This window comes from Vulpes lagopus, chromosome 3, assembly GCF_018345385.1.
Source record: "Vulpes lagopus strain Blue_001 chromosome 3, ASM1834538v1, whole genome shotgun sequence".
Lineage (NCBI taxonomy): Eukaryota > Metazoa > Chordata > Mammalia > Carnivora > Canidae > Vulpes > Vulpes lagopus.
Window position 1 is genome coordinate 18433784 of NC_054826.1, and position 20695 is coordinate 18454478.

The 20695-nt window shown below is 34.6% G+C and overlaps 1 protein-coding gene across 6 annotated transcripts in view; it reads right to left on the reverse strand.

Moving 5' to 3' along the window:
* RICTOR (RPTOR independent companion of MTOR complex 2) overlaps positions 1–20695 on the reverse strand; it is a 113527-nt gene that overhangs the window by 72120 nt on the left and 20712 nt on the right. For 5 of the 6 annotated variants that reach the window (XM_041747406.1, XM_041747407.1, XM_041747409.1 and 2 more), the window contains one exon: positions 4801–4898. In XM_041747406.1, coding sequence (XP_041603340.1) covers positions 4801–4898 — 98 coding nt within the window. Of the gene's footprint in view, positions 1–4800; positions 4899–7659; positions 7722–20695 lie in introns of those variants that run through there. The other variant, XM_041747411.1, reaches the window with a different exon arrangement.

Consider the following 20695-nt stretch of genomic DNA (forward strand, 5'->3'; position numbering starts at 1 on the left):
AGAGAACTTTTAGAATGTAAAGAGCTGAAATACTTTCATCTTTAAAAAAACAGGTCTTTAGATTATAAGGATGTTCTCAGTTTTAAAAATAGGATACTAAGATTATATTCATCAGCAGTCTGTTACACACATTACTTTATCTAGTGAAATGATGTCAGAAGGCAAGCATGGGTGTGTGACATTCACATGGTTATAGGATCACATCACTAGCACCCTCTCTTCATACTTTTTAAAAGGAAGTTTAATTCTGCAAATGAGTTCTACACCATACAACATTTTATTTTTTTTTTTTTTTTTTTTTTTTTTTTTTTTTTTTTTTTTTTTTTTTTTTTTTTTTTTTTTTTTTTTTTTATACAACATTTTAGATGCATTAATCTACTAAATTAAGTTAATTCTAATAGGCTTATACTTAAATAGTAGTACTACAAAAACTCCTATTTAAAATACAAAATCTGTGATGAGCAGGCACTAAGGAGGGCACTTGGTGGGATGAGCCCTGAATGTTATACTATATGTTGACAAACTGAATTTAAATAAAATAATAATAAATTTAAAAATAAATTTAAAAATTAAAAATAAAATTTTAAAATTTTAAAAAATAAAAAATCTTCTCAATCTAATATAAAACCTTTAACTGAACACTTGTTATATTCCAGGCTTTAAAATAAAGAAAAATATAAGAGTAGAAAAAGAAATACTACAGGTTTGTGTTTAAGAAACTTAATTTAATAGGATAGTAACCCAAAACAAATAATAACAAAAGGATAAAATTTAGTAGACACACATAATCTGTTATAGGAACACAGAGAGGGTACCAACTAATTCCTAATGAGTCTAAGTGGCATCATGAATATTTTTCTTATTTTCTTATTCTATATATATATATATATATATATATATATATATATCCACAGATATTTCTTGTTCCATAGAGATATTTGTAGAGAATTCTGAGAATTTCTAATTTTACTCTATAAGGACATGAACTTACAGATTTTATAGAAATACCAGCTATGAAATGTTTATGACCCTAGCTCCTTACCAACATGGAATTCAAAGATATATTATATTATGATTAAATTTAGTAAGCTTTTATTTTTGTACTATGTATCTAAATAAATTTTATTATAAATTTACAGACATTTCTTTACAACAGTGGTTCTTAACCAGGGGCAATTCTGCTCCCAGGAAACATTTGGCAGTATCTGGAGACATTTTTGCTTATCACAACTGGTGGAGGTGCGCTACTGGCATCTAGGGGGTAGAAGCAGAGATGGTGTTAAATACACTACAGTGGAGAAGACAGCCTCCTAAGAGAAATAATTAGCTGGCCAATTATGTCAGATTACGAAGGTTGAAAAACTCTGTTACAGTAGAAGCTTACTAATCTGCAACTATTAAGCAGACTCATGTCCTTAGAGTTAGTCAAAAGACCAGAAAAGTGGCAAAAGATACTTAAGCAAACAAAAACAAACCCCAGGTTAAAAGGTGCTATCTATTATGAAGTACATATTATATGCCAGGCACTATAATGAGACCTTGCCTCTAATGGTATCAAGATTACCTGAGTAAAGAAATCTGCTCAAGACTGCCTGGCTAGTTAGGGTCAGAGCTGGGCTAAGTCTCGATCCATATGATCTAAAGCCTATGCTTTTCCCATTGTTATCACCAGGTAGCCAAACCAATTTTACCAAGTCCGATGTTCATCGACTTTACTAATGTGAGAGCCCCTCAGACCCTGCCTTAAGGTTTATTTAGTTCCTTGTATCATAGACAAATTCTAGTGAGTCTGGTTTTCTGGTCTTTAAATCCATAAATAATTTATAGTAGCAAATAAAAGGAATACTCTAAGCTGGCACAAGGGCCAGAGGGAAATGTATAAATTATAATGAGAGGATACAGCAAAACAAAAACAAACTAGAATAGAAAAATCCCCAAAGCCTAGGGCCTTTATTAAGGCGAGAAATCATTCTGTACTCTACAGGGCTATAATGGGGGAAGAGGAGGCAAGCAGGAAACAGAAAGGAGGGAAGGAGAGAAAGGAAAGAGGTTAGAGAAAAATGAAGAGGGAGGAGGGAAAAAGAGAGAGCAGAGAAAGAGTGAAGGAGAGAAGGGGGAGAAGAAACTGGGAAAACACAAATCAAGGAAAGACCAAGTGAAGAAAACAAGTTAGTGAAATACCATGGGAGAAATTCAAAGAGAAACAAAGAAATGGAAAAGGGAAAAAGGGAGAGAGCAACCTGGCTCTAAGAGAACCTAGGATCAAAACAAATAAATGGAGAATGCAGAAGGGAAAAAGAAAAGTGTCCACTAGATTCCTAGACATGAATGTTTAAATTGCTCTTATTCCAAAAAGTCTCTCTCTATATATGTACTGTCCATTATGGTTGGTATCTACTAGCCAAAGGTTGCTGTAAGTCCTGTAAAGGTGGTTACTCTGAATTGAGATGTGCTATAAGCATAACATACATACTTGATTTCAAAGACTTAGTTTTAAAAATGTTAAATATTTCATTAATATTTTATACTAATTACATCAATGGCAATTATTTGGATATACTGGATTAAAGAAAATGTATTATTAAAAAATAATTTCACATACTTTCTTTGCCTTTCGAAATATAGTACTAGAAAATTTTAAAATATATTTGTGGTTCACATTACATTTCTACTGGAAGTTACTGTTCTAGATTCCTTTTTTTTCTTTTTTTTTTTTTTTTGTTCTAGATTCTTAATATTGTTTTAGGATCCATACTAGTGCCAGAGTGACATAAAAAAAAAAAAATAAATAACTGCCATCTTTACATGTATTCCCAACTTTCAGAATCCCAGCTGGCAAAAGATGTGGAACTATGTATCTATCTGTCAATTTGATTATGACAGGAACCATAAGTTCAAACAGGACATAAATACACATTAAATTGTTTTTAACAGTTAAATCAAGGCAAGTGGTAAGACTTACTAGAGTTAAGAATGGTGAGATAAAACTGGGAAATTTAATACAAGGGAATGAAACCAGGAAATACAATTTACAATTCTGAAAGAATTTTGGATCTAAAAGACTTGACATTATCTGATGAGCATATTGAAGAAGTATGCATTTGAAGACTTTAATTACATTCATTAAAAATGGAAAGATACCTAGGAATTTTTTTGAAAAACTCTTTCTCAAGCACCTATTCAATGTTTTCAAAAGTCATTTTAAAAATATCACTCTTGGGAGGATGCCTGGGTGGCTTGGCGGTTTAATGCCTGCCTTCGGCCCAGGGTGTAATCCTGAAATCCCGGGATCGAGTCCCACATCGGGCTCCCTGCATGGAGCCTGCTTCTCCCTCTGCCTGTGTCTCTGCCTCTCTCTCTGTGTCTATCATCAATAAATAAATAAAATCTTTAAAAAATAAAAGATTAAAATATCATTTTCTTGTCCCACATATAAAATAATTTTCTCATTTGTTACATAAAAAAATGTGCCAGAATATTCCAAAACTTCACTAAAGAAAAATAAATGCAGGGATCCCTGGGTGGCGCAGCGGTTTGGCGCCTGCCTTTGGCCCAGGGCGTGAGATCCTGGAGACCCGGGATTGAATCCCACGTCGGGCTCCCAGTACATGGAGCCTGCTTCTCCCTCTGCCTATGTCTCTGCCTCTCTCTCTCTCTATCATAAATTAAATAAATAAATAAATAATTAATTAAAAAAAAAAAGAAATGCATACATACTTGCTTCTTTAACTATGAAATAAAAACCTAATCTATTTTATATTTATTGCACATCACCATATTGAAGAAACAATTCTGTTACATAGTGACTATATTCTCATCTTTTATTTCTGTGAAGTAAAATAAATCTCAAGCCATAGGCTAATTATTAGATAGCAAAGAATTGAAACATTGTGGAAGAATTAAAAGAGTACTACTCAAACTTTAAAGTACACATAAATTCACTTGAGAATTTTTATTATAATGTAGAGTCTGATTCAGTAAGTCTGGGGTGGAGCCAAACATAGTAATTTCAAACAAGCTCCAAGGTGACACCAATGCTGCTGGTCTATGGATCATACTTTTAAGGGATTAAACTATATAATTAATCCCAAATTTTAAATGTAGCAGAACAATGTATATTGAGTCAACTAAAAAAAAAAAAAAAAAAATTTCCCAAAGGAACCATTCTGTTTCCTATTTATGGCATCACCTCAAATCAGAGGCATTTTAGTGTTTCTAAGAGTTGGCTGTCCAGCAGCATTACCAGGCTCAGAAACATACATTCCATCTATCAAAGTCAAGAATTCTTGGCTTCTAAAAAAGATCAAGTCAATATTTATTTGGGATGAGAGTCCGTGAATTTATCCGGGGCTCTAATTGAGATCCAGAAAATGGAAACAGAGTATCAGAGAAAAGAGAGACATTGTTTTAATATTTTTCTTGGAACTATGGGTATGCCTATAAAATGCAACACACACAGGTGCTTATGTATGAGCATTTATTATATATTATCATATAAAAATGAGTATTAAAAAGGTAAAAGAAACATATGTGAAAAACAGTGAAGACCAGATTATGGACTTCTTAATGACTTTTTTTCTTTATTCTTTTTCTGAAACTACCAAATCTTCTACAACAAGCACACAATACTTTCATTATTCAAATACACTGAAATTAATTACACATGGCAAAATCTATGAGAAGCGTCAGAGGAAAGCACTAATATTAGGTGACTACTCAAGAATTTCTTTTTAATGATAGCTAGAAAGTGATCTAAGGTAAGTATAATAAGGAACAAAGAATTTTAGATGAATTACTTACCTTAGTAAAGTTATTCAGATGGCCTAGTTTTCTCATATTTGATACTCCTTGCAATTTGGCCACATTTTGGAGAATCTCCCTTAAGTTGTCAGAAGGTTCTAGAAGAAAAGACAAGACAAATTAGCATAATCTTAGAAAAGTATTTTCCTAGACAGACACATAAAACATGCAGTATTAAAACTCCACAACTTTGGCTCTTGGTTTAAAATCTTCTTCTCTATCTCAAATCCATCTACTTAGGTGACTTCAAAGTCCATGTGGATGACTCATTAAATGACCTTCACACCTCTACTCCACTTATACCTATGGTGTATCATTACCTGGAATTATTTAACCACTAAATCTTAAATTTCAACATCCCAACTATTACTTCTGGCTACAACAAGCGTCAATATACTCGGATCAACCAAAAAAAAAACAGGACAAAATATATGAAACTATAATTCTCAGAACACTCAACATCAGGAAGTAAACAATAGTGATCCCTGAGAGATGAGAAACACACAAGTGTGCCCTACAATTGCCCCAGCTAACTGTCTTAAGTTTCCAGGCCTTGGTGCTGAAAGCAGAAATCCAAGCAAACAGTTTAAAGACAGAGTTCAGGGTCCAAGGAGATCAAGAAGAATTGGAAAAGAGCATTACACAAGAGAACTCTGAAGATCAGCAAAGGGCACCTCAGGTAATCCATATAGCAATAACTGGTGTGCACGTGCGAAGAAATTAGCTACTCAAAAGAATTAAAAGGAAAGTAGCCTGTGTTCACATATGACAGGGAGCAGTGGCTGTTCCTAACAGCCGGACTGAAAATCTGTACAGTTCATGTGCATTGGTTAAAGAGTATTCAGAAACATGCTTGGTTAAGGTAGTAGGGAACAATCAGATATAGACTAAACACTTCTTTTATGCCCCCTACCAAATCTTCAAAGCAAGACTTGAAAGAATTCAAAGACTTCCAATAACTGTGTCTCAGACCAAAGGTCAAGATTTATAAGAAATGAAAAAATATGAAGTACTAACAAGTCAAAATTCACAATGTTTAAGAGCCAGTCAAAATTTGTCAGACATGCAAAGCAGGAAAATATGATTTATAATAAGCAGAAAAATTAATCACAGAAAATGACCCAGAACTAACAAAGATGTTTGAATTAGTAGAAAAGAACATTAAAACAGTTTTTATAACTATAGTTTATATGTACAAAAACTTCAGGAGAGGGATGAAAGGTATAAAAATCACTCAAATTGAATTTCTGGAAATTAAAACTAGGTCTAAATGAAATATGTCAGATGGGAATAAATGCATAACTTTTATAGAAGATAAAAACTGCAAACTTAAGACAAAGCAATTGAAATTGTCTAAAATGTAATACAAAGAGAAAAAATAAATGAACTTCAGAGAACTGAAGGACTTCAAGTAGCCTAATATAATGACAAAATGTATTAACAGTAGACTTCAAAGGAAAGTAATGGAGGACAGAAAAATTATTTGAAGAAATAATGAATGAAAACTTTCCAAAGTTGATGAAAATAAGCCAATAAACCTAGGAAGTTCAACCGATCCCAAGCATAAAAACATGAAGAAAACTAAACCAAAGTACATAATCACATTGCTCAAAACCACTGGCAGAGAAAACCTTAAAAGTAATTATACTATAAAAAAGTTACATGGAGAGGAACAAAGAAAAGGTTAGAGCAAGATTTCTCATGGGAAACAAGGCAAATGAGAAGATAGTAGAGCAACATCTTCAAAATACTAAAAGAAAATAAAATGCTTTAAAAATGTAAAAACAAGGGCACCTGAGTTGCTCAGCGGTTGAGCATCTGCCTTTGGCTCAGGGCATGATCCCCAGAGTCCGGGGATCAAGTCCCGCATCATGGTCCCCGCAAGCAGTCTGCTTCTCCCTCTGCCTATGTCTCTGCCTCTCTGTATCTCTCATTAATAAATAAAATCTTTAAAAAAAAAGTAAAAATCTTAGCTCACTTGCTTTACAAAAATGGGCTATAGCCACGTAAGTAGTTCTGTGGCTGATAGTCTACCAACCTCCCTGGAATAGAGTGTCAATTTCCACAGGCTGCTACAAACTCTTTTTCTAATGTACTCAGCATCCTATTTCTTAAAAAAAAAAAAAAAAAAAAGACAAGCTAAAGAAGAAGAAAAAAAAGTATAAAGAGTATCACATTGCTGATATTTTAATCTAAGAGCCATGATAACTTTGAGGTTTTTATCTGTTAAAACAAAGCCAAAGAACTATTTGTCTCAGCAAATGAAACTGCATTGTCCTATTTTACATTTAGCTTGCATCTGCCTATTTTCCTCCATTCTGTTATACTCAGTGTTAGCCATGACAACCACAAATTGGTTAGTGCCAAACCACTAAGCACACTACATATCCCAGCTATTTCCAAGCACTTTAAAATTGCTACATACTGAGATCTTTTGATTTTAGAGTATCTCCTACAAATTTTGGATATATAAATATTTTTTAATTCCAATGTAACTCAATCTAATGTTGTTGAGAACATGTCTTTGTAATTAGTGACTTTGAAGTTATCTTAAAAGTGGAATAAAAACAGCTCATCACTAGGTGGAATCAGATTTCACTAAAAAGAACTGCAAGGGACCATGAATAAGTCAATGTTAGTATTTAGTAGTATCTTTTCATTATTATAAATGGTATCTGGAAAGATTAAAGAAGAAAAATTATAAGTAAGCCAATGGTGTCAAATGATTAAACTATATTTGAGAACTTTTATACAAATTTTATAACCCTCATGGTATTTAGAACCTACACCAGTAGCAAAACCAGAGTTAAGGTCATTAAAGCTAGTGTGAAATTCACCTAATGGAAAGGTGTAACTAACCAGTTCATATCAACTTGTAAAGATTTTCAGGCACCAAAGCTTCACTGAAGTGATGACACAGATACTATTATGTAATGATCTGTTGGGCCAAGAGTTAAGATCATTAGTCTGTAAAGATTTATTCTTCACAAAGGTTTGTAGATTTCATTATTGCCTATTATCTAGGTACAAACTGATTATAGACATTTTTGAAAAACCACAACCTTGTAACAAAAATAAAATCTCATATAAAATCTGAGTTCATTCAGTCAACAAATAATATTTAAACATTTATTATAGTCAAGTACTATTTTAGGTGAAATGTATCAATCACTGAGCAAGAGATATCCTTCATTTAATAAAGCCTAAATACAAGTGGAAGAAAACTAACAACAGTAACAACAACAACAACAAAAAATCTCCATGCACACAATCTGAAAATCAACAGGTGGTAAGAAGTCAACACTGGATCAAATGTCTGCCTAATGAATAATGACATAAAATGAACATAACACACAAGTAATACAGGTGTTACAGTTGTCAATCTAATTCAAAATAAACCAGTCTTTCTCCTTCCTTTTCCTTACCCTCCTTCTTTTTTACATAATTAATTCCCAGGAACCCCCAACTACCAACAACTTTCAAAGTTTCCTCATAACATATTTGCTGAAAAGCTGTTTCCTCCCAGAAACTATGGTACTTCCTAAAGGATTCAGGGCCATTTACAATGAAATACTATGTAATGCTCATGTGCTACAATGTTCCCATGTAAATAACAGGTTAAAGTCCCCTGGAAATGAAATGAGAAATCCTTGGTTTCTTCCTTACCTGCTAGATCAGGAGTCTGCAAACTTTTTCTGTAAAGATCCAGACAGTAAGTATTTTAAATTTTGCAGGACATAAAGTCTCTGTTGCAACTACTAAACTCTGCTGTTGTACCAAAAAAGCATTTGTACAATGAACGTGGCTTTATTTCAACAAAGTGGATTATAGTCTGCCAACCCCTGTACTAGATAGTCAGAACTTAAACTAGGAGAAGTATTGGGAAAACCAAGCTCAATGTGGTTTTTACTGGGGGCTGGAGCGTATGGGGAAGAAACAAAAAGAAATTTAGGAAAAAGTTTACCTCTTTTGTTTTTCCTACTCTCATTAATGTTTCCAATTTAGCTTCTTCAAAACTATCTACTGATAACAGTGCTATGTGAGAAATATAAAGCACAAATGAGATAATCAGGATATTTAGGAAACCCACAGCTGCCTAAGGGGAAAAAAATTGTGGCTGGCTGGCTATAATGGCAAACCATTCAAAAGCAAGGAAGCAAAACACAAAAGAACCAGCAGAATGGCAGTGGCTCTTTTCCTCTTATTGTGTAACTTATAAATCCTGAGTGTTCCTGATGAATCTCTCCAGGGGTAATAGAATAACTGTAGTCAATTCTAAATATCTAGTGATTTAGTATTATTTAATAAACACATATGCATATACACATACATATGAAAAACATCAAGAGAAAACTACAGGAGACAAACCTTTTATCTAGATCAATGTATCTACATACATATACATATACACTCATTTCCCTCCAGCCCAATTCTCCATGTAGGTGCGCACACACACAGATGTATGTATATACTTGTGTGAGTAAACATGTATTTACTTTAAAATGTTTTCAATATGTACTGGTTTGTAACATACTGCAATAAATTTTATATATCTTTACCTGTCAATAAACATACAACATAAAATTGATTTTTAAATAAATTAAGGTTCAAATACACATAGTAAATGACCAGAAATTACTGGCATAGTTATTTGGGAGTATCGTAAACAACTATGGAATGAAAACACCTAGATTTGAATCAATTTATTCACCGACAAACCACACAGCTCTGGCTAAGTCACTTAATCTTGTGGGCATCCAATTTTTCCTACCTATAGTGAAAATACTAATTACTTACCTTGAAAGCACTGTTAAAAGATGTGAGGTGCTCAGCACAGTGCCCAGCCCATAACAAATACCCAATAAGTAGTAGAAAATATAATTAAAAAAAATTTTTTTTGTAAAAACAATTTTTATGAATTGTGAAAATTTTGTGCTTGGCCCAAGTAAATGTTCAACACTCACATTGGTATGTTTAAATTATTGAGTTTTTATGTTTTAAAGCATTACTTTTATGATCCAAGATTTGCTTGTTTGCTCATTTTCTTTTAAAGATTTTATTTATTTATTCATGAGAGAGAGAGAGAGAGAGAGAGAGAGAGAGAGAAAGAGAAAGAGAAAGAGAAAGAGAAAGAGAGAGAGGCAGAGACACAGGCAGAGGGAGAAGCAGGCTCCATGCCAGGAGCCTGACACGGAACTCGATCCCAGGACTCCAGGATCATGCCCTGGGCCAAAGGCAGGCACTAAACCACTGAGCCACCAGGGATCCCTTGTTTGCTCATTTTTAAGGTAGAAACTGTTATCCTATTTGCCTTCTTGACAATTTCAAAGAGGAATCAGAAGTGGGAGCAGAGTTGAACAATATTTTCAGTCATTTATTTGTGAATATACCTGAAAAAATGCTAATAAGCAACAAGCTAGTGAAGTAGGGGGCATAAAAATTTAATATGACAATGTTAAACTTGACTAAACCGGTAAGTACTTAATGTCTTTAATATTATCTAGGATTTCTGGAAGCAGACATTAATGATTAAAAGTATATGGGAATTACTATGGTTGGTATTACTTTTGCAAAAGCCAGCAGCAAATCTGTCCCCCTCCACAAAGACACTGGGAAAGTATCTTCTCACCCTTACTCATAGATCAAAAAGTTGAGGAAAAACTGCTTCAAGCCCTCACATTTCCTGAAATTCTAACAATTATTAATATCAAAGAGATAATTTAGTAGAGAAAGGATGTATCGATAGCATCCCGAGAAAAGGACTTTCCTTTTACCTCTAATGCAGAGAACTCAGAACTTCCAGGAGAGCCTGCTTTAACGTTTGGATTGCATAGGAGAATATTTTTTCTTATACCAATGACAAAATATGCCCCTTTCTAACTTTCATCCATTTGTTCTGGTGTAACCATATGGAATGCAGAACAAGTATCATCTTCCCTCACATACTGAAAATGTTTCCTCTCCATAGCACGTAATAATCTTTTAATCATTGACATATTTTAAATATAAATACTGTAGTAGACATGTGCAAGGAAAACCTATCAATTACTACTGCCAGCAAACCACTTTAATTATAATCTTAAATGTTAGGTTTATCATACTAAAAACTGAAAGTTTTCCCATAGAGTTGTTTTAGAAAATGATGGACCTGAAGCATCTCCTGAGAGGGAATGATCTGGATAGAGGCATGGCTAATGGTAAGATGGCACTAGGTTTCTTGAGCCTGGCCTGCCCTCTGTCTAGCCAATTTGGGCAAAAATCCTTCTCATTCTCAAAGTCTTGCTCAGACAGATAAAAGTTTTCCCTATCCTATAAGCTCCCTTCTTTATGTTCCCATGACACATCCTTCATACCACTATTGTAGCAGTTATGATAGTGTAGCTATCCCATCTGCCTGGCTTTCAATTTACACCTATTGTTTCACTATAATTATTAATACTACCTCCTTTCACCCTGCAAAGTATCCCACATTGCATTGTAAATGAAATCACTCTAAGTATAGTTAGACTTCAACTATTGTTAATAAGATTTTCTTACATGGGGTGCCTGAATGGCTTGGTTGGTTGTTTGACTCTTGGTTTTGGCTCAGGTCATGATCTCAAAGTCTTGAGATCAAGTAAGTAAGTACAGAGTCTGCTTAGAATTCTCTCTCCCTCTGCCCCTCCCCCTGCTTGTGCAAGTTCACGCTCTCTCACAATTTTTTTTTTCTTATAAGACCTGCATTCTATTTCTTTTTGCCCAAGAATAGAAGAGAACACTTGCTGAGTTCTTATTTCCATGTCCTACTTGTATAAATAATGATGGCAGGAAGAGGTGAAGCGACTTCTACTGATCTGTAACATTTTGAGATTGTCTTCCCAATGACTGAGGGGTTCAGATCTCTTTCCATCCACTTCAATTTTGGATTGTCCAAGTTACCTCACCTCACACTTTTCCCTATTTATTCAAAAATACATCTTCCTTTTTAGAATTCCAAAGAACTGCTCATTTTAAGTGACTTCAAGGGGAAAAGATTTATTTATCAATGGGGGGGAGGTCCTTGTTGAAGGTTATCATTTTGTACCTTTGACTGGATAAATTAAGTAAGTGATAGCTACCAGTTCGCTGATGTGATTGGTTTACAATGGTAGGAACAAAAATCATGTCTTCAATTGGTTTACTACAAGCATGTTACATAATAACTTTAAGATACAGGCCAGGATTGCTCAAGGTACAAAATATGAAAAATAGAGTCTGGTGTAAATGATTCCTTTGAACAGAACTTTTTTTTTTTTTAATTTTTTTTTTTTTTTTTTTTTTATTTATGATAGTCACAGAGAGAGAGAGAGAGGCAGAGACACAGGCGGAGGGAGAAGCAGGCTCCATGCACCGGGAGCCTGATGTGGGATTCGATCCCAGGTCTCCAGGATCGCGCCCTCGGCCAAAGGCAGGCGCCAAACCGCTGCGCCACCCAGGGATCAGAACTTTTTTTTTTTTAAAAAAGATTTTATTTATTTATTCATGAGAGACACAAAGAGAGAGAGGCAGAGACGTAAGCAGAGGGAAAAGGAGGCTCCCCACAGGGAGCCTGATGCAGGACTCAATCTCAGGATCCCAGGATCATGCTCTGAGCCAAACCATAACCACTGAGCCACACAGGCACCCCTTTGACCAGAACTTCTATTAAAAGATGTATGAATATCTCCGAAACTAATAATACAGATTTGTTAATTAAAATTTTAAAAGAAGAATATATAGTCTTAACAATTAGAATTATACATTCTATAATCTGTATCTCAAATCATAACTTTGAATAAATTATTAAAAAATTGGGGCATCTGGATGGCTCAGTCAGGTAAGCATGTGACTCGATTCTGGCTCAGGTCATGATCTCAGGGTCATGAGATCAAGCCCCAAGTCAGGCTCTGTGCTATGTGTGAAGCCTGCTTCAGATTCTCTCTCTGCTCCTCCCCTGCTTGCACTCTCTTGTTCTCTCTCTAAAAAATCTTTAATCTTAAAAATATAAATGCTTAAAATATTTTTAAAATATTTTTAAATTTAACTTTAAATGACAGAATATTCTTCCCAATGCCCCTAAAGAAAAAAATCTTAACATTAAGATTATATAATGGGAATAATATAGTAGGAGCACGGTTTCCCCACTGGATTGTACATAGCCATTTTAGTACTTATATAATTAAAAATATAATTGTGTTCTATAAAGGATAGCTTTGACCTATTCTGGAAGTAGCTCTATATTTAAGTTTTATTCAATTATACATTTCAGTGATCACTATATGCCATATACTGTGCCAGTGCTAGGCAAGAAATATTAATAAACATAAGACACGGTCTCAGCCCTGGAGATCAAAATTAAATGAGAAAAGATAAGCACATAAACACTTAATAGTATATAACAGAGAGATTGGATTGTGAGAACAAAAGAAAAGAAAAGGGCCTGACAGACTTCACTAGGCAATAAGACAAGTGAGAAAAGGAAACCTGTCTTTTTTCACACATGCATGCCTGGCCTCTGACACAATGCCAGGCACAGGGTGGGTTCTCTTTATTGACAACCCAATAAAGACCCACTGAAAGAGAGACTGAAAACAGGAGACAGGGATCCCTGGGTGGCGCAGCGATTTGGCGCCTGCCTTTGGCCCAGGGCGCGATCCTGGAGACCCAGGATCGAATCCCACATCAGGCTCCCGGTGCATGGAGCCTGCTTCTCCCTCTGCCTATGTCTCTGCCTCTCTCTCTCTCTCTCTCTGTGACTATCATAAATAAATAAAAATTAAAAAAAAAAAAAAGATTGAAAACAGGAGCCATAAAATGGAAAAGAGCAGCATGATTAAACAACATAGAAACATGAAAAAAATGCTATTTTCCTTAGGAAACAACAAGAAATTCTGCATTCCCAGAAACAAGGTGATAGGGAATAAAATAAAGGGAAGATGCATTCCAATGGCCTTATAACATATACTAAGAAACTTAGGAACCTTTGGGCAAAGGGTAATTACTAAGGGAAACATTTACGCAAGTAGACAGCATAATCAGTTCTGTGTTTTAGAAATTCTGAGAACTTTGGAAAACAGACTGTAGGGAGGAGAAAGGCAGGTATAAATAGATGTTACAAAATCTTCCATGCAAGAAACTTCATCAGTAATGAAACCAGAGATCAAAGAAAAGTAGAGGATTAAAGACAGAAGGAAAGGTAGAAGGAGGAATCAAGGATAAATCCAGGTTTCTCAACTGGATAACCTGAAGTAGGATACTACTTACTAACAGAGAATACTAGAGCAAGTATAGATTTAGGGAAATTTTTTTTTTACCATTTGTAGTAATAAGCAGATGTACCAGAAACAATAACAACAAAAAACACAAAAAAACACCTCATAATGTTCTATGTTAAAATGCTAAGACAAAATAATTTGAAATTTGGCCTACATACATATAAAAGACACTTACAACTGGCCAGTGGTTTTCAAATTTGTGTCCCTAAGAAATATAAATATAAAATATAAATATAAATAAAAAATATAAATATAAAAAATACTGATTTCAGAGCTAAACATGCCTAGAAAGGGACCCATAGTAATGTGCATTTACAGGAGGCACCCCAATGATCCTTAAAAAAAATTGTTTTTAATATTTATTTTAGAGACAGAAAGTGAGTTCAAAGGCATGAGTGGGGGGAAGGGCAGAGGGAAAGAATCTTCAAGCAGGCTGTGTGCTGAGTGGGGAGGCCCAACTTGGGCTTGATCTCAAGATCCTGAGATCATGACCTGAGGTGAAGTCACGAGTGGGGCACTTAACTGACTGAGCCACCTATGCACCCCAAAACACACTAAAATTTGAAACATGCAACAAAGACTGCCACAATGTTATGTAAGTAGATTCTGATATCCCTTTGGATTATTTGATCTGAACTCTAAAGACATAATTAGATCTTTTATGAAGTATGCTTCTGTATCATTTTCAAATAAGAATGATACACTACAGGGGATCCCTGGGTGGCGCAGCGGTTTGGCGCCTGCCTTTGGCCCAGGGTGCGATCCTGGAGACCCGGGATCAAATCCCACATCGGGCTCCTGGTGCATGGAGCCTGCTTCTCCCTCTGCCTGTGTCTCTGGCTCTGTCTCTCCTATCTCTCAAGAATAAATAAATAAAATCTTAAAAAAAAAAAAAAAGATACACTACAAAACATCCACTGAGACAAAATAAATTACTAATACATATAGCGAACCTACAAAAATATGCTAATATTTTTACATGAATAATCTTTTAATGTCCATACCAACCATTTAAGGTAGGGTACCATCTTCATCCCCATGTTAAGAAATGAGTCACAAGAGACATTAGTTGCCTAAAGCCACATAAATACCAAAACTGACAACAGAATTAGAACCTAAGCAATCTGATTCTAGTTTCTACTCTTATTCCCCAGAATACAAATAATCACTCTACAGTCTACCTCATCATACTGCCTTTCATAGGATAATGTACGTTTAGCATATACAAGTTTGTAATTACATTTACTTGTGACTGATACTTATCTCCCCACATTCTATTTTAGTTCACTACTGTGTCATCCTAATACCTAGAACAATGGATGACACACAGTAATCACTTAGAAAAATTTACTGAAAATATTATTCAGAAAATATTCATAAAAGCTTTAAAATATACCAAGTTCTGTTTCTTGATCTAAGTGCTGGTTTCACAGATGTTCAACTTGTGAAAATTCATTCAGCAACATACATATATATTCAGTTCTCTCAGTAAATTCAACAAATAGTGAAAAAGTAAAAATAGATTCGTTATATTATCAGATATCACAGAATACATTTATTCTCCTTTTAAAATAAACAGGAATTTGATACTTTAACTTGACTTTGCACAATATGGCATTTATAACAAAAGAAGTCCCCACCTCAGAACTCTGAATATTAAAATACAAGAATTTACAAAGTAATATTAACTTATAACAATAGCTACAGTACAGATGTATGTAAAAGAGGAGTAAATAAAAAAGATCATGTTGCATTAAAATGTATCTATTTTACAAGTCTGGGGAAGCCTGAGTGGCTCAGTGGTTGAATGTCTGCCTCATTTGCCTTTGGCTCAGGTCATGATCCTGGAGTCCCGGAATCCAGTCCCACATCGGCTCCCTGCAGGGAGCCTACTTCTCCCTCTGCCTGTGTCTCTGCCTCTCTCTCTCTCTCTGTGTCTCTCATGAATAAACAAAATCTTAAAAAAAAAAAAAAAAAAAAAGGATTCCCCTAAACCTAACCAAAACAATCTTGCTACTGCTTTGAAAAGGAATCTAAGAACAAACTTCTTTAATACAATTAATAAAGTAACTACCTTCGCCCATTCAAATTAGTCAAATACACAACATTTTTAAAGGAAAGCACCTTGGAATATAAAAAAGAAAAAGGTAGAAATTCAAATTATCTACCTCCATAAAAATCACCTTCCTAATCCTTCTCTGCTCCTGTCCCCATACTTCTAAGCACTGTATTTATTCATGACATGGTTTCACGCCAGAAACCATTTCCCCAGGTTGCAAAAGATGGATAAAGAACTAAAGCCTAAAATTATTTATCTTACCTAATAATTCTCTAATCGTTCCATCATTATTTTTATATGGTAAATGAATTGTGAATTTATAAAGATTTTCTAGTAAAGATGATTCAGGTGTTTTAGGTAGAAAATGAAGAGTAGCTTGATAGGAAAAAAAAAAGTATGAAGTGCTTTCTTAGAATTCATTTCTTACCCTTTCTCATTGATGTCTATAAAATTAGAAGTCAATGGAATGCTTGGGCTTATAACACAGTTATGAGGGATCCCTGGGTGGCGCAGCGGTTTGGCGCCTGCCTTTGGCCTAGGGCGCAATCCTGGAGACCCTGGATCGAATCCCACGTCAGGCTCCCGGTGCATGGAGCCTGCTTCTCCCTCTGCCTATGTCTCTGCCTCTCTCTCTCTCTCTCTCTCTCTCTCTCTGTGTGTGACTATCATAAATAAATAAAAATTAAAAAATAAAAAAAAAACACAGTTATGAGATAACTGTGGTAGAGAACCGTAACAAAATCCACAAAGCACTTTTACTTTGTACAAGCACAAAGTATACACAAATACATATAGTACAAAGAAAACATTTACCAATCTACAGAAGTGGCTGTCATTCAAAGATCTCTTTGTCATAACATTTATTTTACTGTCATTTTTTTGTCAGAAAAACAATATGAAAATTACTGTCTGCAACTAGAGCATTTTCTAAGATCGTAAAATTAACTAAAAGTAATTACCATATAAAAATTTAATCACGGATGTTGTGCTACAATCTCTATGTCTTAATCTACTATATTTACAAAGATACCTGTAAAATTCAATAATTTTAATTAACTTGCAAATAATGTGTACATTTACATATATGTACTTATGTACATAACTCTGTTATAAGCCTAAGTATTCCATTGATGTCTAATTTTATAGTGAGAAAGAGATGAATTCTAAGAAAGCCCTTCATACATTTTTAATTAAAGTAATTTTAATTTCAATAATTTTCCACAGGCCCTTAATTAGAAGTCTTTTATTACATGAGAAAAATCCTGTTCGCCTCTAAAACAATGCACCCATATAAATGAAGCCTGTAAGAAAACAGCTCAACCTAAAGCATAAGACAATTGTAATATATACCCAGCCTATTAGAATTATTTAGAAGTTAGTTGTACTGTTTGCTTGTACAGGTACTTTTACGTTTTTTTTGTTTTGTTTTGTTTTGTTTTAACGTTTCTATTTTTCTCTACCCAACATGACTATTTATAGTTCAGATCACTTGTCTGACAGGTGGCTTCTATGAGTGTAATGAAAGGCTTCCCTCTTTGAAACTAATAAAGGAGCAAAAGGGTACAAATCACTTTGGCTGTGGGGCATTTCATTTAGTGTGGGTTAGAAATCTGTTACAATGTTATCTAACATTTCCATTTGTATTTTTATTCTACATTTTATCTCATTCTAATATTTCTACCATTAAAACAGTTATTCATTATTTATCATTCATCTTTCTTTCCCTAACTAGCTCTTTTACCTATCTTAAAAAAAAAAAAATGCTTCTACCAGTCTTTTCCATTTTTGAAGTGACACTATTTCTTTCTTTTACCAAATCTCTTTGAAATTCAAGCTAATTAATTCTTACCTCATCACCTCTTAACTTCATCGATCTAGGCCACTGTTCCACTAAACTTGTCCTCAAGTTTACTACCTGCCCAATGCAAGGGCTTCTCAGCTTTTCAAACTCCCTGGCTTTTCTAAGATATTAGCCAAATTCACCTTTCCTCCCTTTATATTTGTAATTACACTGCCTTGGTCGTCCTTTTTTTCCCACTGTTCCTTGTATATCCCCTTAAAGGTGTATTCCTCCTCCCACTTCATCATACCCTTTAACACAACCTCAAAATGAACTATTGGGACTACATCAAAATAAAATGTTTCTGGGGTGTCTGGGTGGAGCAGTTGGTTAAACATATGACTTGGTTTCAGCTCAGGTCATGATCCCAGTGTTGTGGGATCCCTGCATGGATCAGAGCCCCTACACTGGGCTCTGTGCTCAGCTTGGAGTCTGCTTAAGACTCTCTTCCCTCTGTCCCTCCCAACTCTGCTCTCTAAATAAACATTAAAAAATTAAATAAATTTTTAAAAAACTAAACTGTTTCTACACAGTGAAGGAAACAATCAACAACACTGAAAGGGAACCTACGGAATGGGAGAAGATATTTGCAAGTGGCATATATAATAAAGGATTAGTATCCAAAATATATAAGGAACTGATACAAGTCAACACCAAAAAACCAAATAACCCAATAAAAAGTTGGCAGAATATATAAACAGTTATTTCTCCAAAGAATACATACAGATGGCTAATGGAAACATGAAAAGATGCTCAAAATCACTTATCATCAGGGAAATGCAAATCAAAACTACAATGAGGTATCATCTCACACCTGTCAAGATGCATAAACCAACAAAAGAAAAAAACAAATGGTGGCAAGGATGTGGAGAAAATGAATACTTCTTGCACTGTTAGTGGGAATGCAAACTGGTGCATTCAGTGTGGAAAACAGTATGGAAGTTCCTCAAAAAAATTAAAAATAGTACTATCCTATGATCCAGTAATCACACTACTGGGCGTTTACTCAGAAAATGCAAAAATACGAATTCAAAGGGATACATATACCTCTATGTTCACTGCAGCATTATTTACAATAACAATATTATAGAAGCAACCCAAATATGCATCGATAGGTAAATGGAAGAAGATGTGGGGTACACATATACCTTCATATATGTATATATATAATGGAATATATGTATGTATTATATAACGGAATATTCTTCAGCCATAAAAAAATGAAATCTTGCCATTTGCAATAACATGGATGGAGCTAGAAAGTATGATGCTAGGCAAAATAAGTCAGAGAAAGAAAAATACCATATGATCTCATTCATATGTGGAAATTAAAAAACAAAATAAACAAGTAAAAAAAAAAGAGAGAGAGAGAGAGAGACAAACAACTAAGAAGCCATCTCTTAACCATAGAAAACAACCTGATGGTTACCAGAGGGGTGGTGGGTTGGGATGATGGCAATTAAAGAGTATACTTAGGATGAAAAAAGTAGAATAAAAAGGTTTTAATTACAAAATATAAAGGGGCAGCCCGGGTGGCTCAGTAGTTTAGTGCCGCCTTCAGCCCAGGGTGTGATCCTGGGGACCCGGGATCGAGTCCCGCGTCGGGCTCTCTGCATGGAGCCTGCTTCTCCCTCTGCCTGTGTCTCTGCATCTCTGTCTCTCTCATGAATAAATAAATAAAATCTTTAAAATATATATATATATATATATATATATATATATATATATATAATAGCCCAGGTCTACCATACTCCCAGGCAGCAGACAAGGCAAACTCAACCATCAACCAGCCCTGATAACCCACCCACCAAACCAGATAACTGTCCTTAGCCTGTGTAAACTAACAAATTTAGAGTACACAGGCAAAAATCACAAAGAGAAAAGGAAACATGAAAGTAAGTCATTATAAGCAGAAACAATAAACAATAAAACAATCCAAAAAGACTTGAAATGTAAGAATTATCATATATATAAAAACAATAAAATAACGTTTTATGTATCTAAGGCACGGGGTGGGGAAGGGTGAGTGTTGGCAAGTTTGGTTCATAAAGGGTCAGGATATAAGTATTTTAAGCTTTTAAGGTCATTCGATCTCTGTCACAATTACTTAACTCAGCGGTTGTAGCACCAAAGCTGTCATGGACAATGCTTAGATGAGCATGGCTGTCATGCAGCATTTCCAAGCCATATCTGCAAGATTTGCAAGCCATAACTTACAAACCTCCGATTTAAAGAAAAGGACTGAAAATATAAGATTCAAGAGAGCACTTATTTAAAAAATTACATTCAGGCAGAATTTCTTGAAATAATTATAATTAAAATAAAAACTCAGTGGAAGGATAAACCAAACAAACACAGCTGAGGAGACTTAATTAACTGAAAGACACATCTGAAGATAATATAGAGAATGTAGCCCACAAGAGAAAAGGAGATGAAATATATTAAAAAAAAAAAAAAAAAAGAAAAAAAGAAAGAAAAAAGATGAGAGAGCCTAACATGCATTTAAGAATTCCTAAAGGAGAGAAAAATGCAGGAGATGCAATACTCAAAGAATAAACATGTAAACTTATTAAAAATGTTTTTTTTAAGATTTTATTTATTTATTTATTCATGAGAGAGAGAGAGAGAGAGAGAGAGAGGCAGAGACACAATCAGAAAGAGAAGCAGGCTCCATTCAGGGAGCCTGATGTGGGACTCCATTCCAGGACTCCAGGACCACGCCTG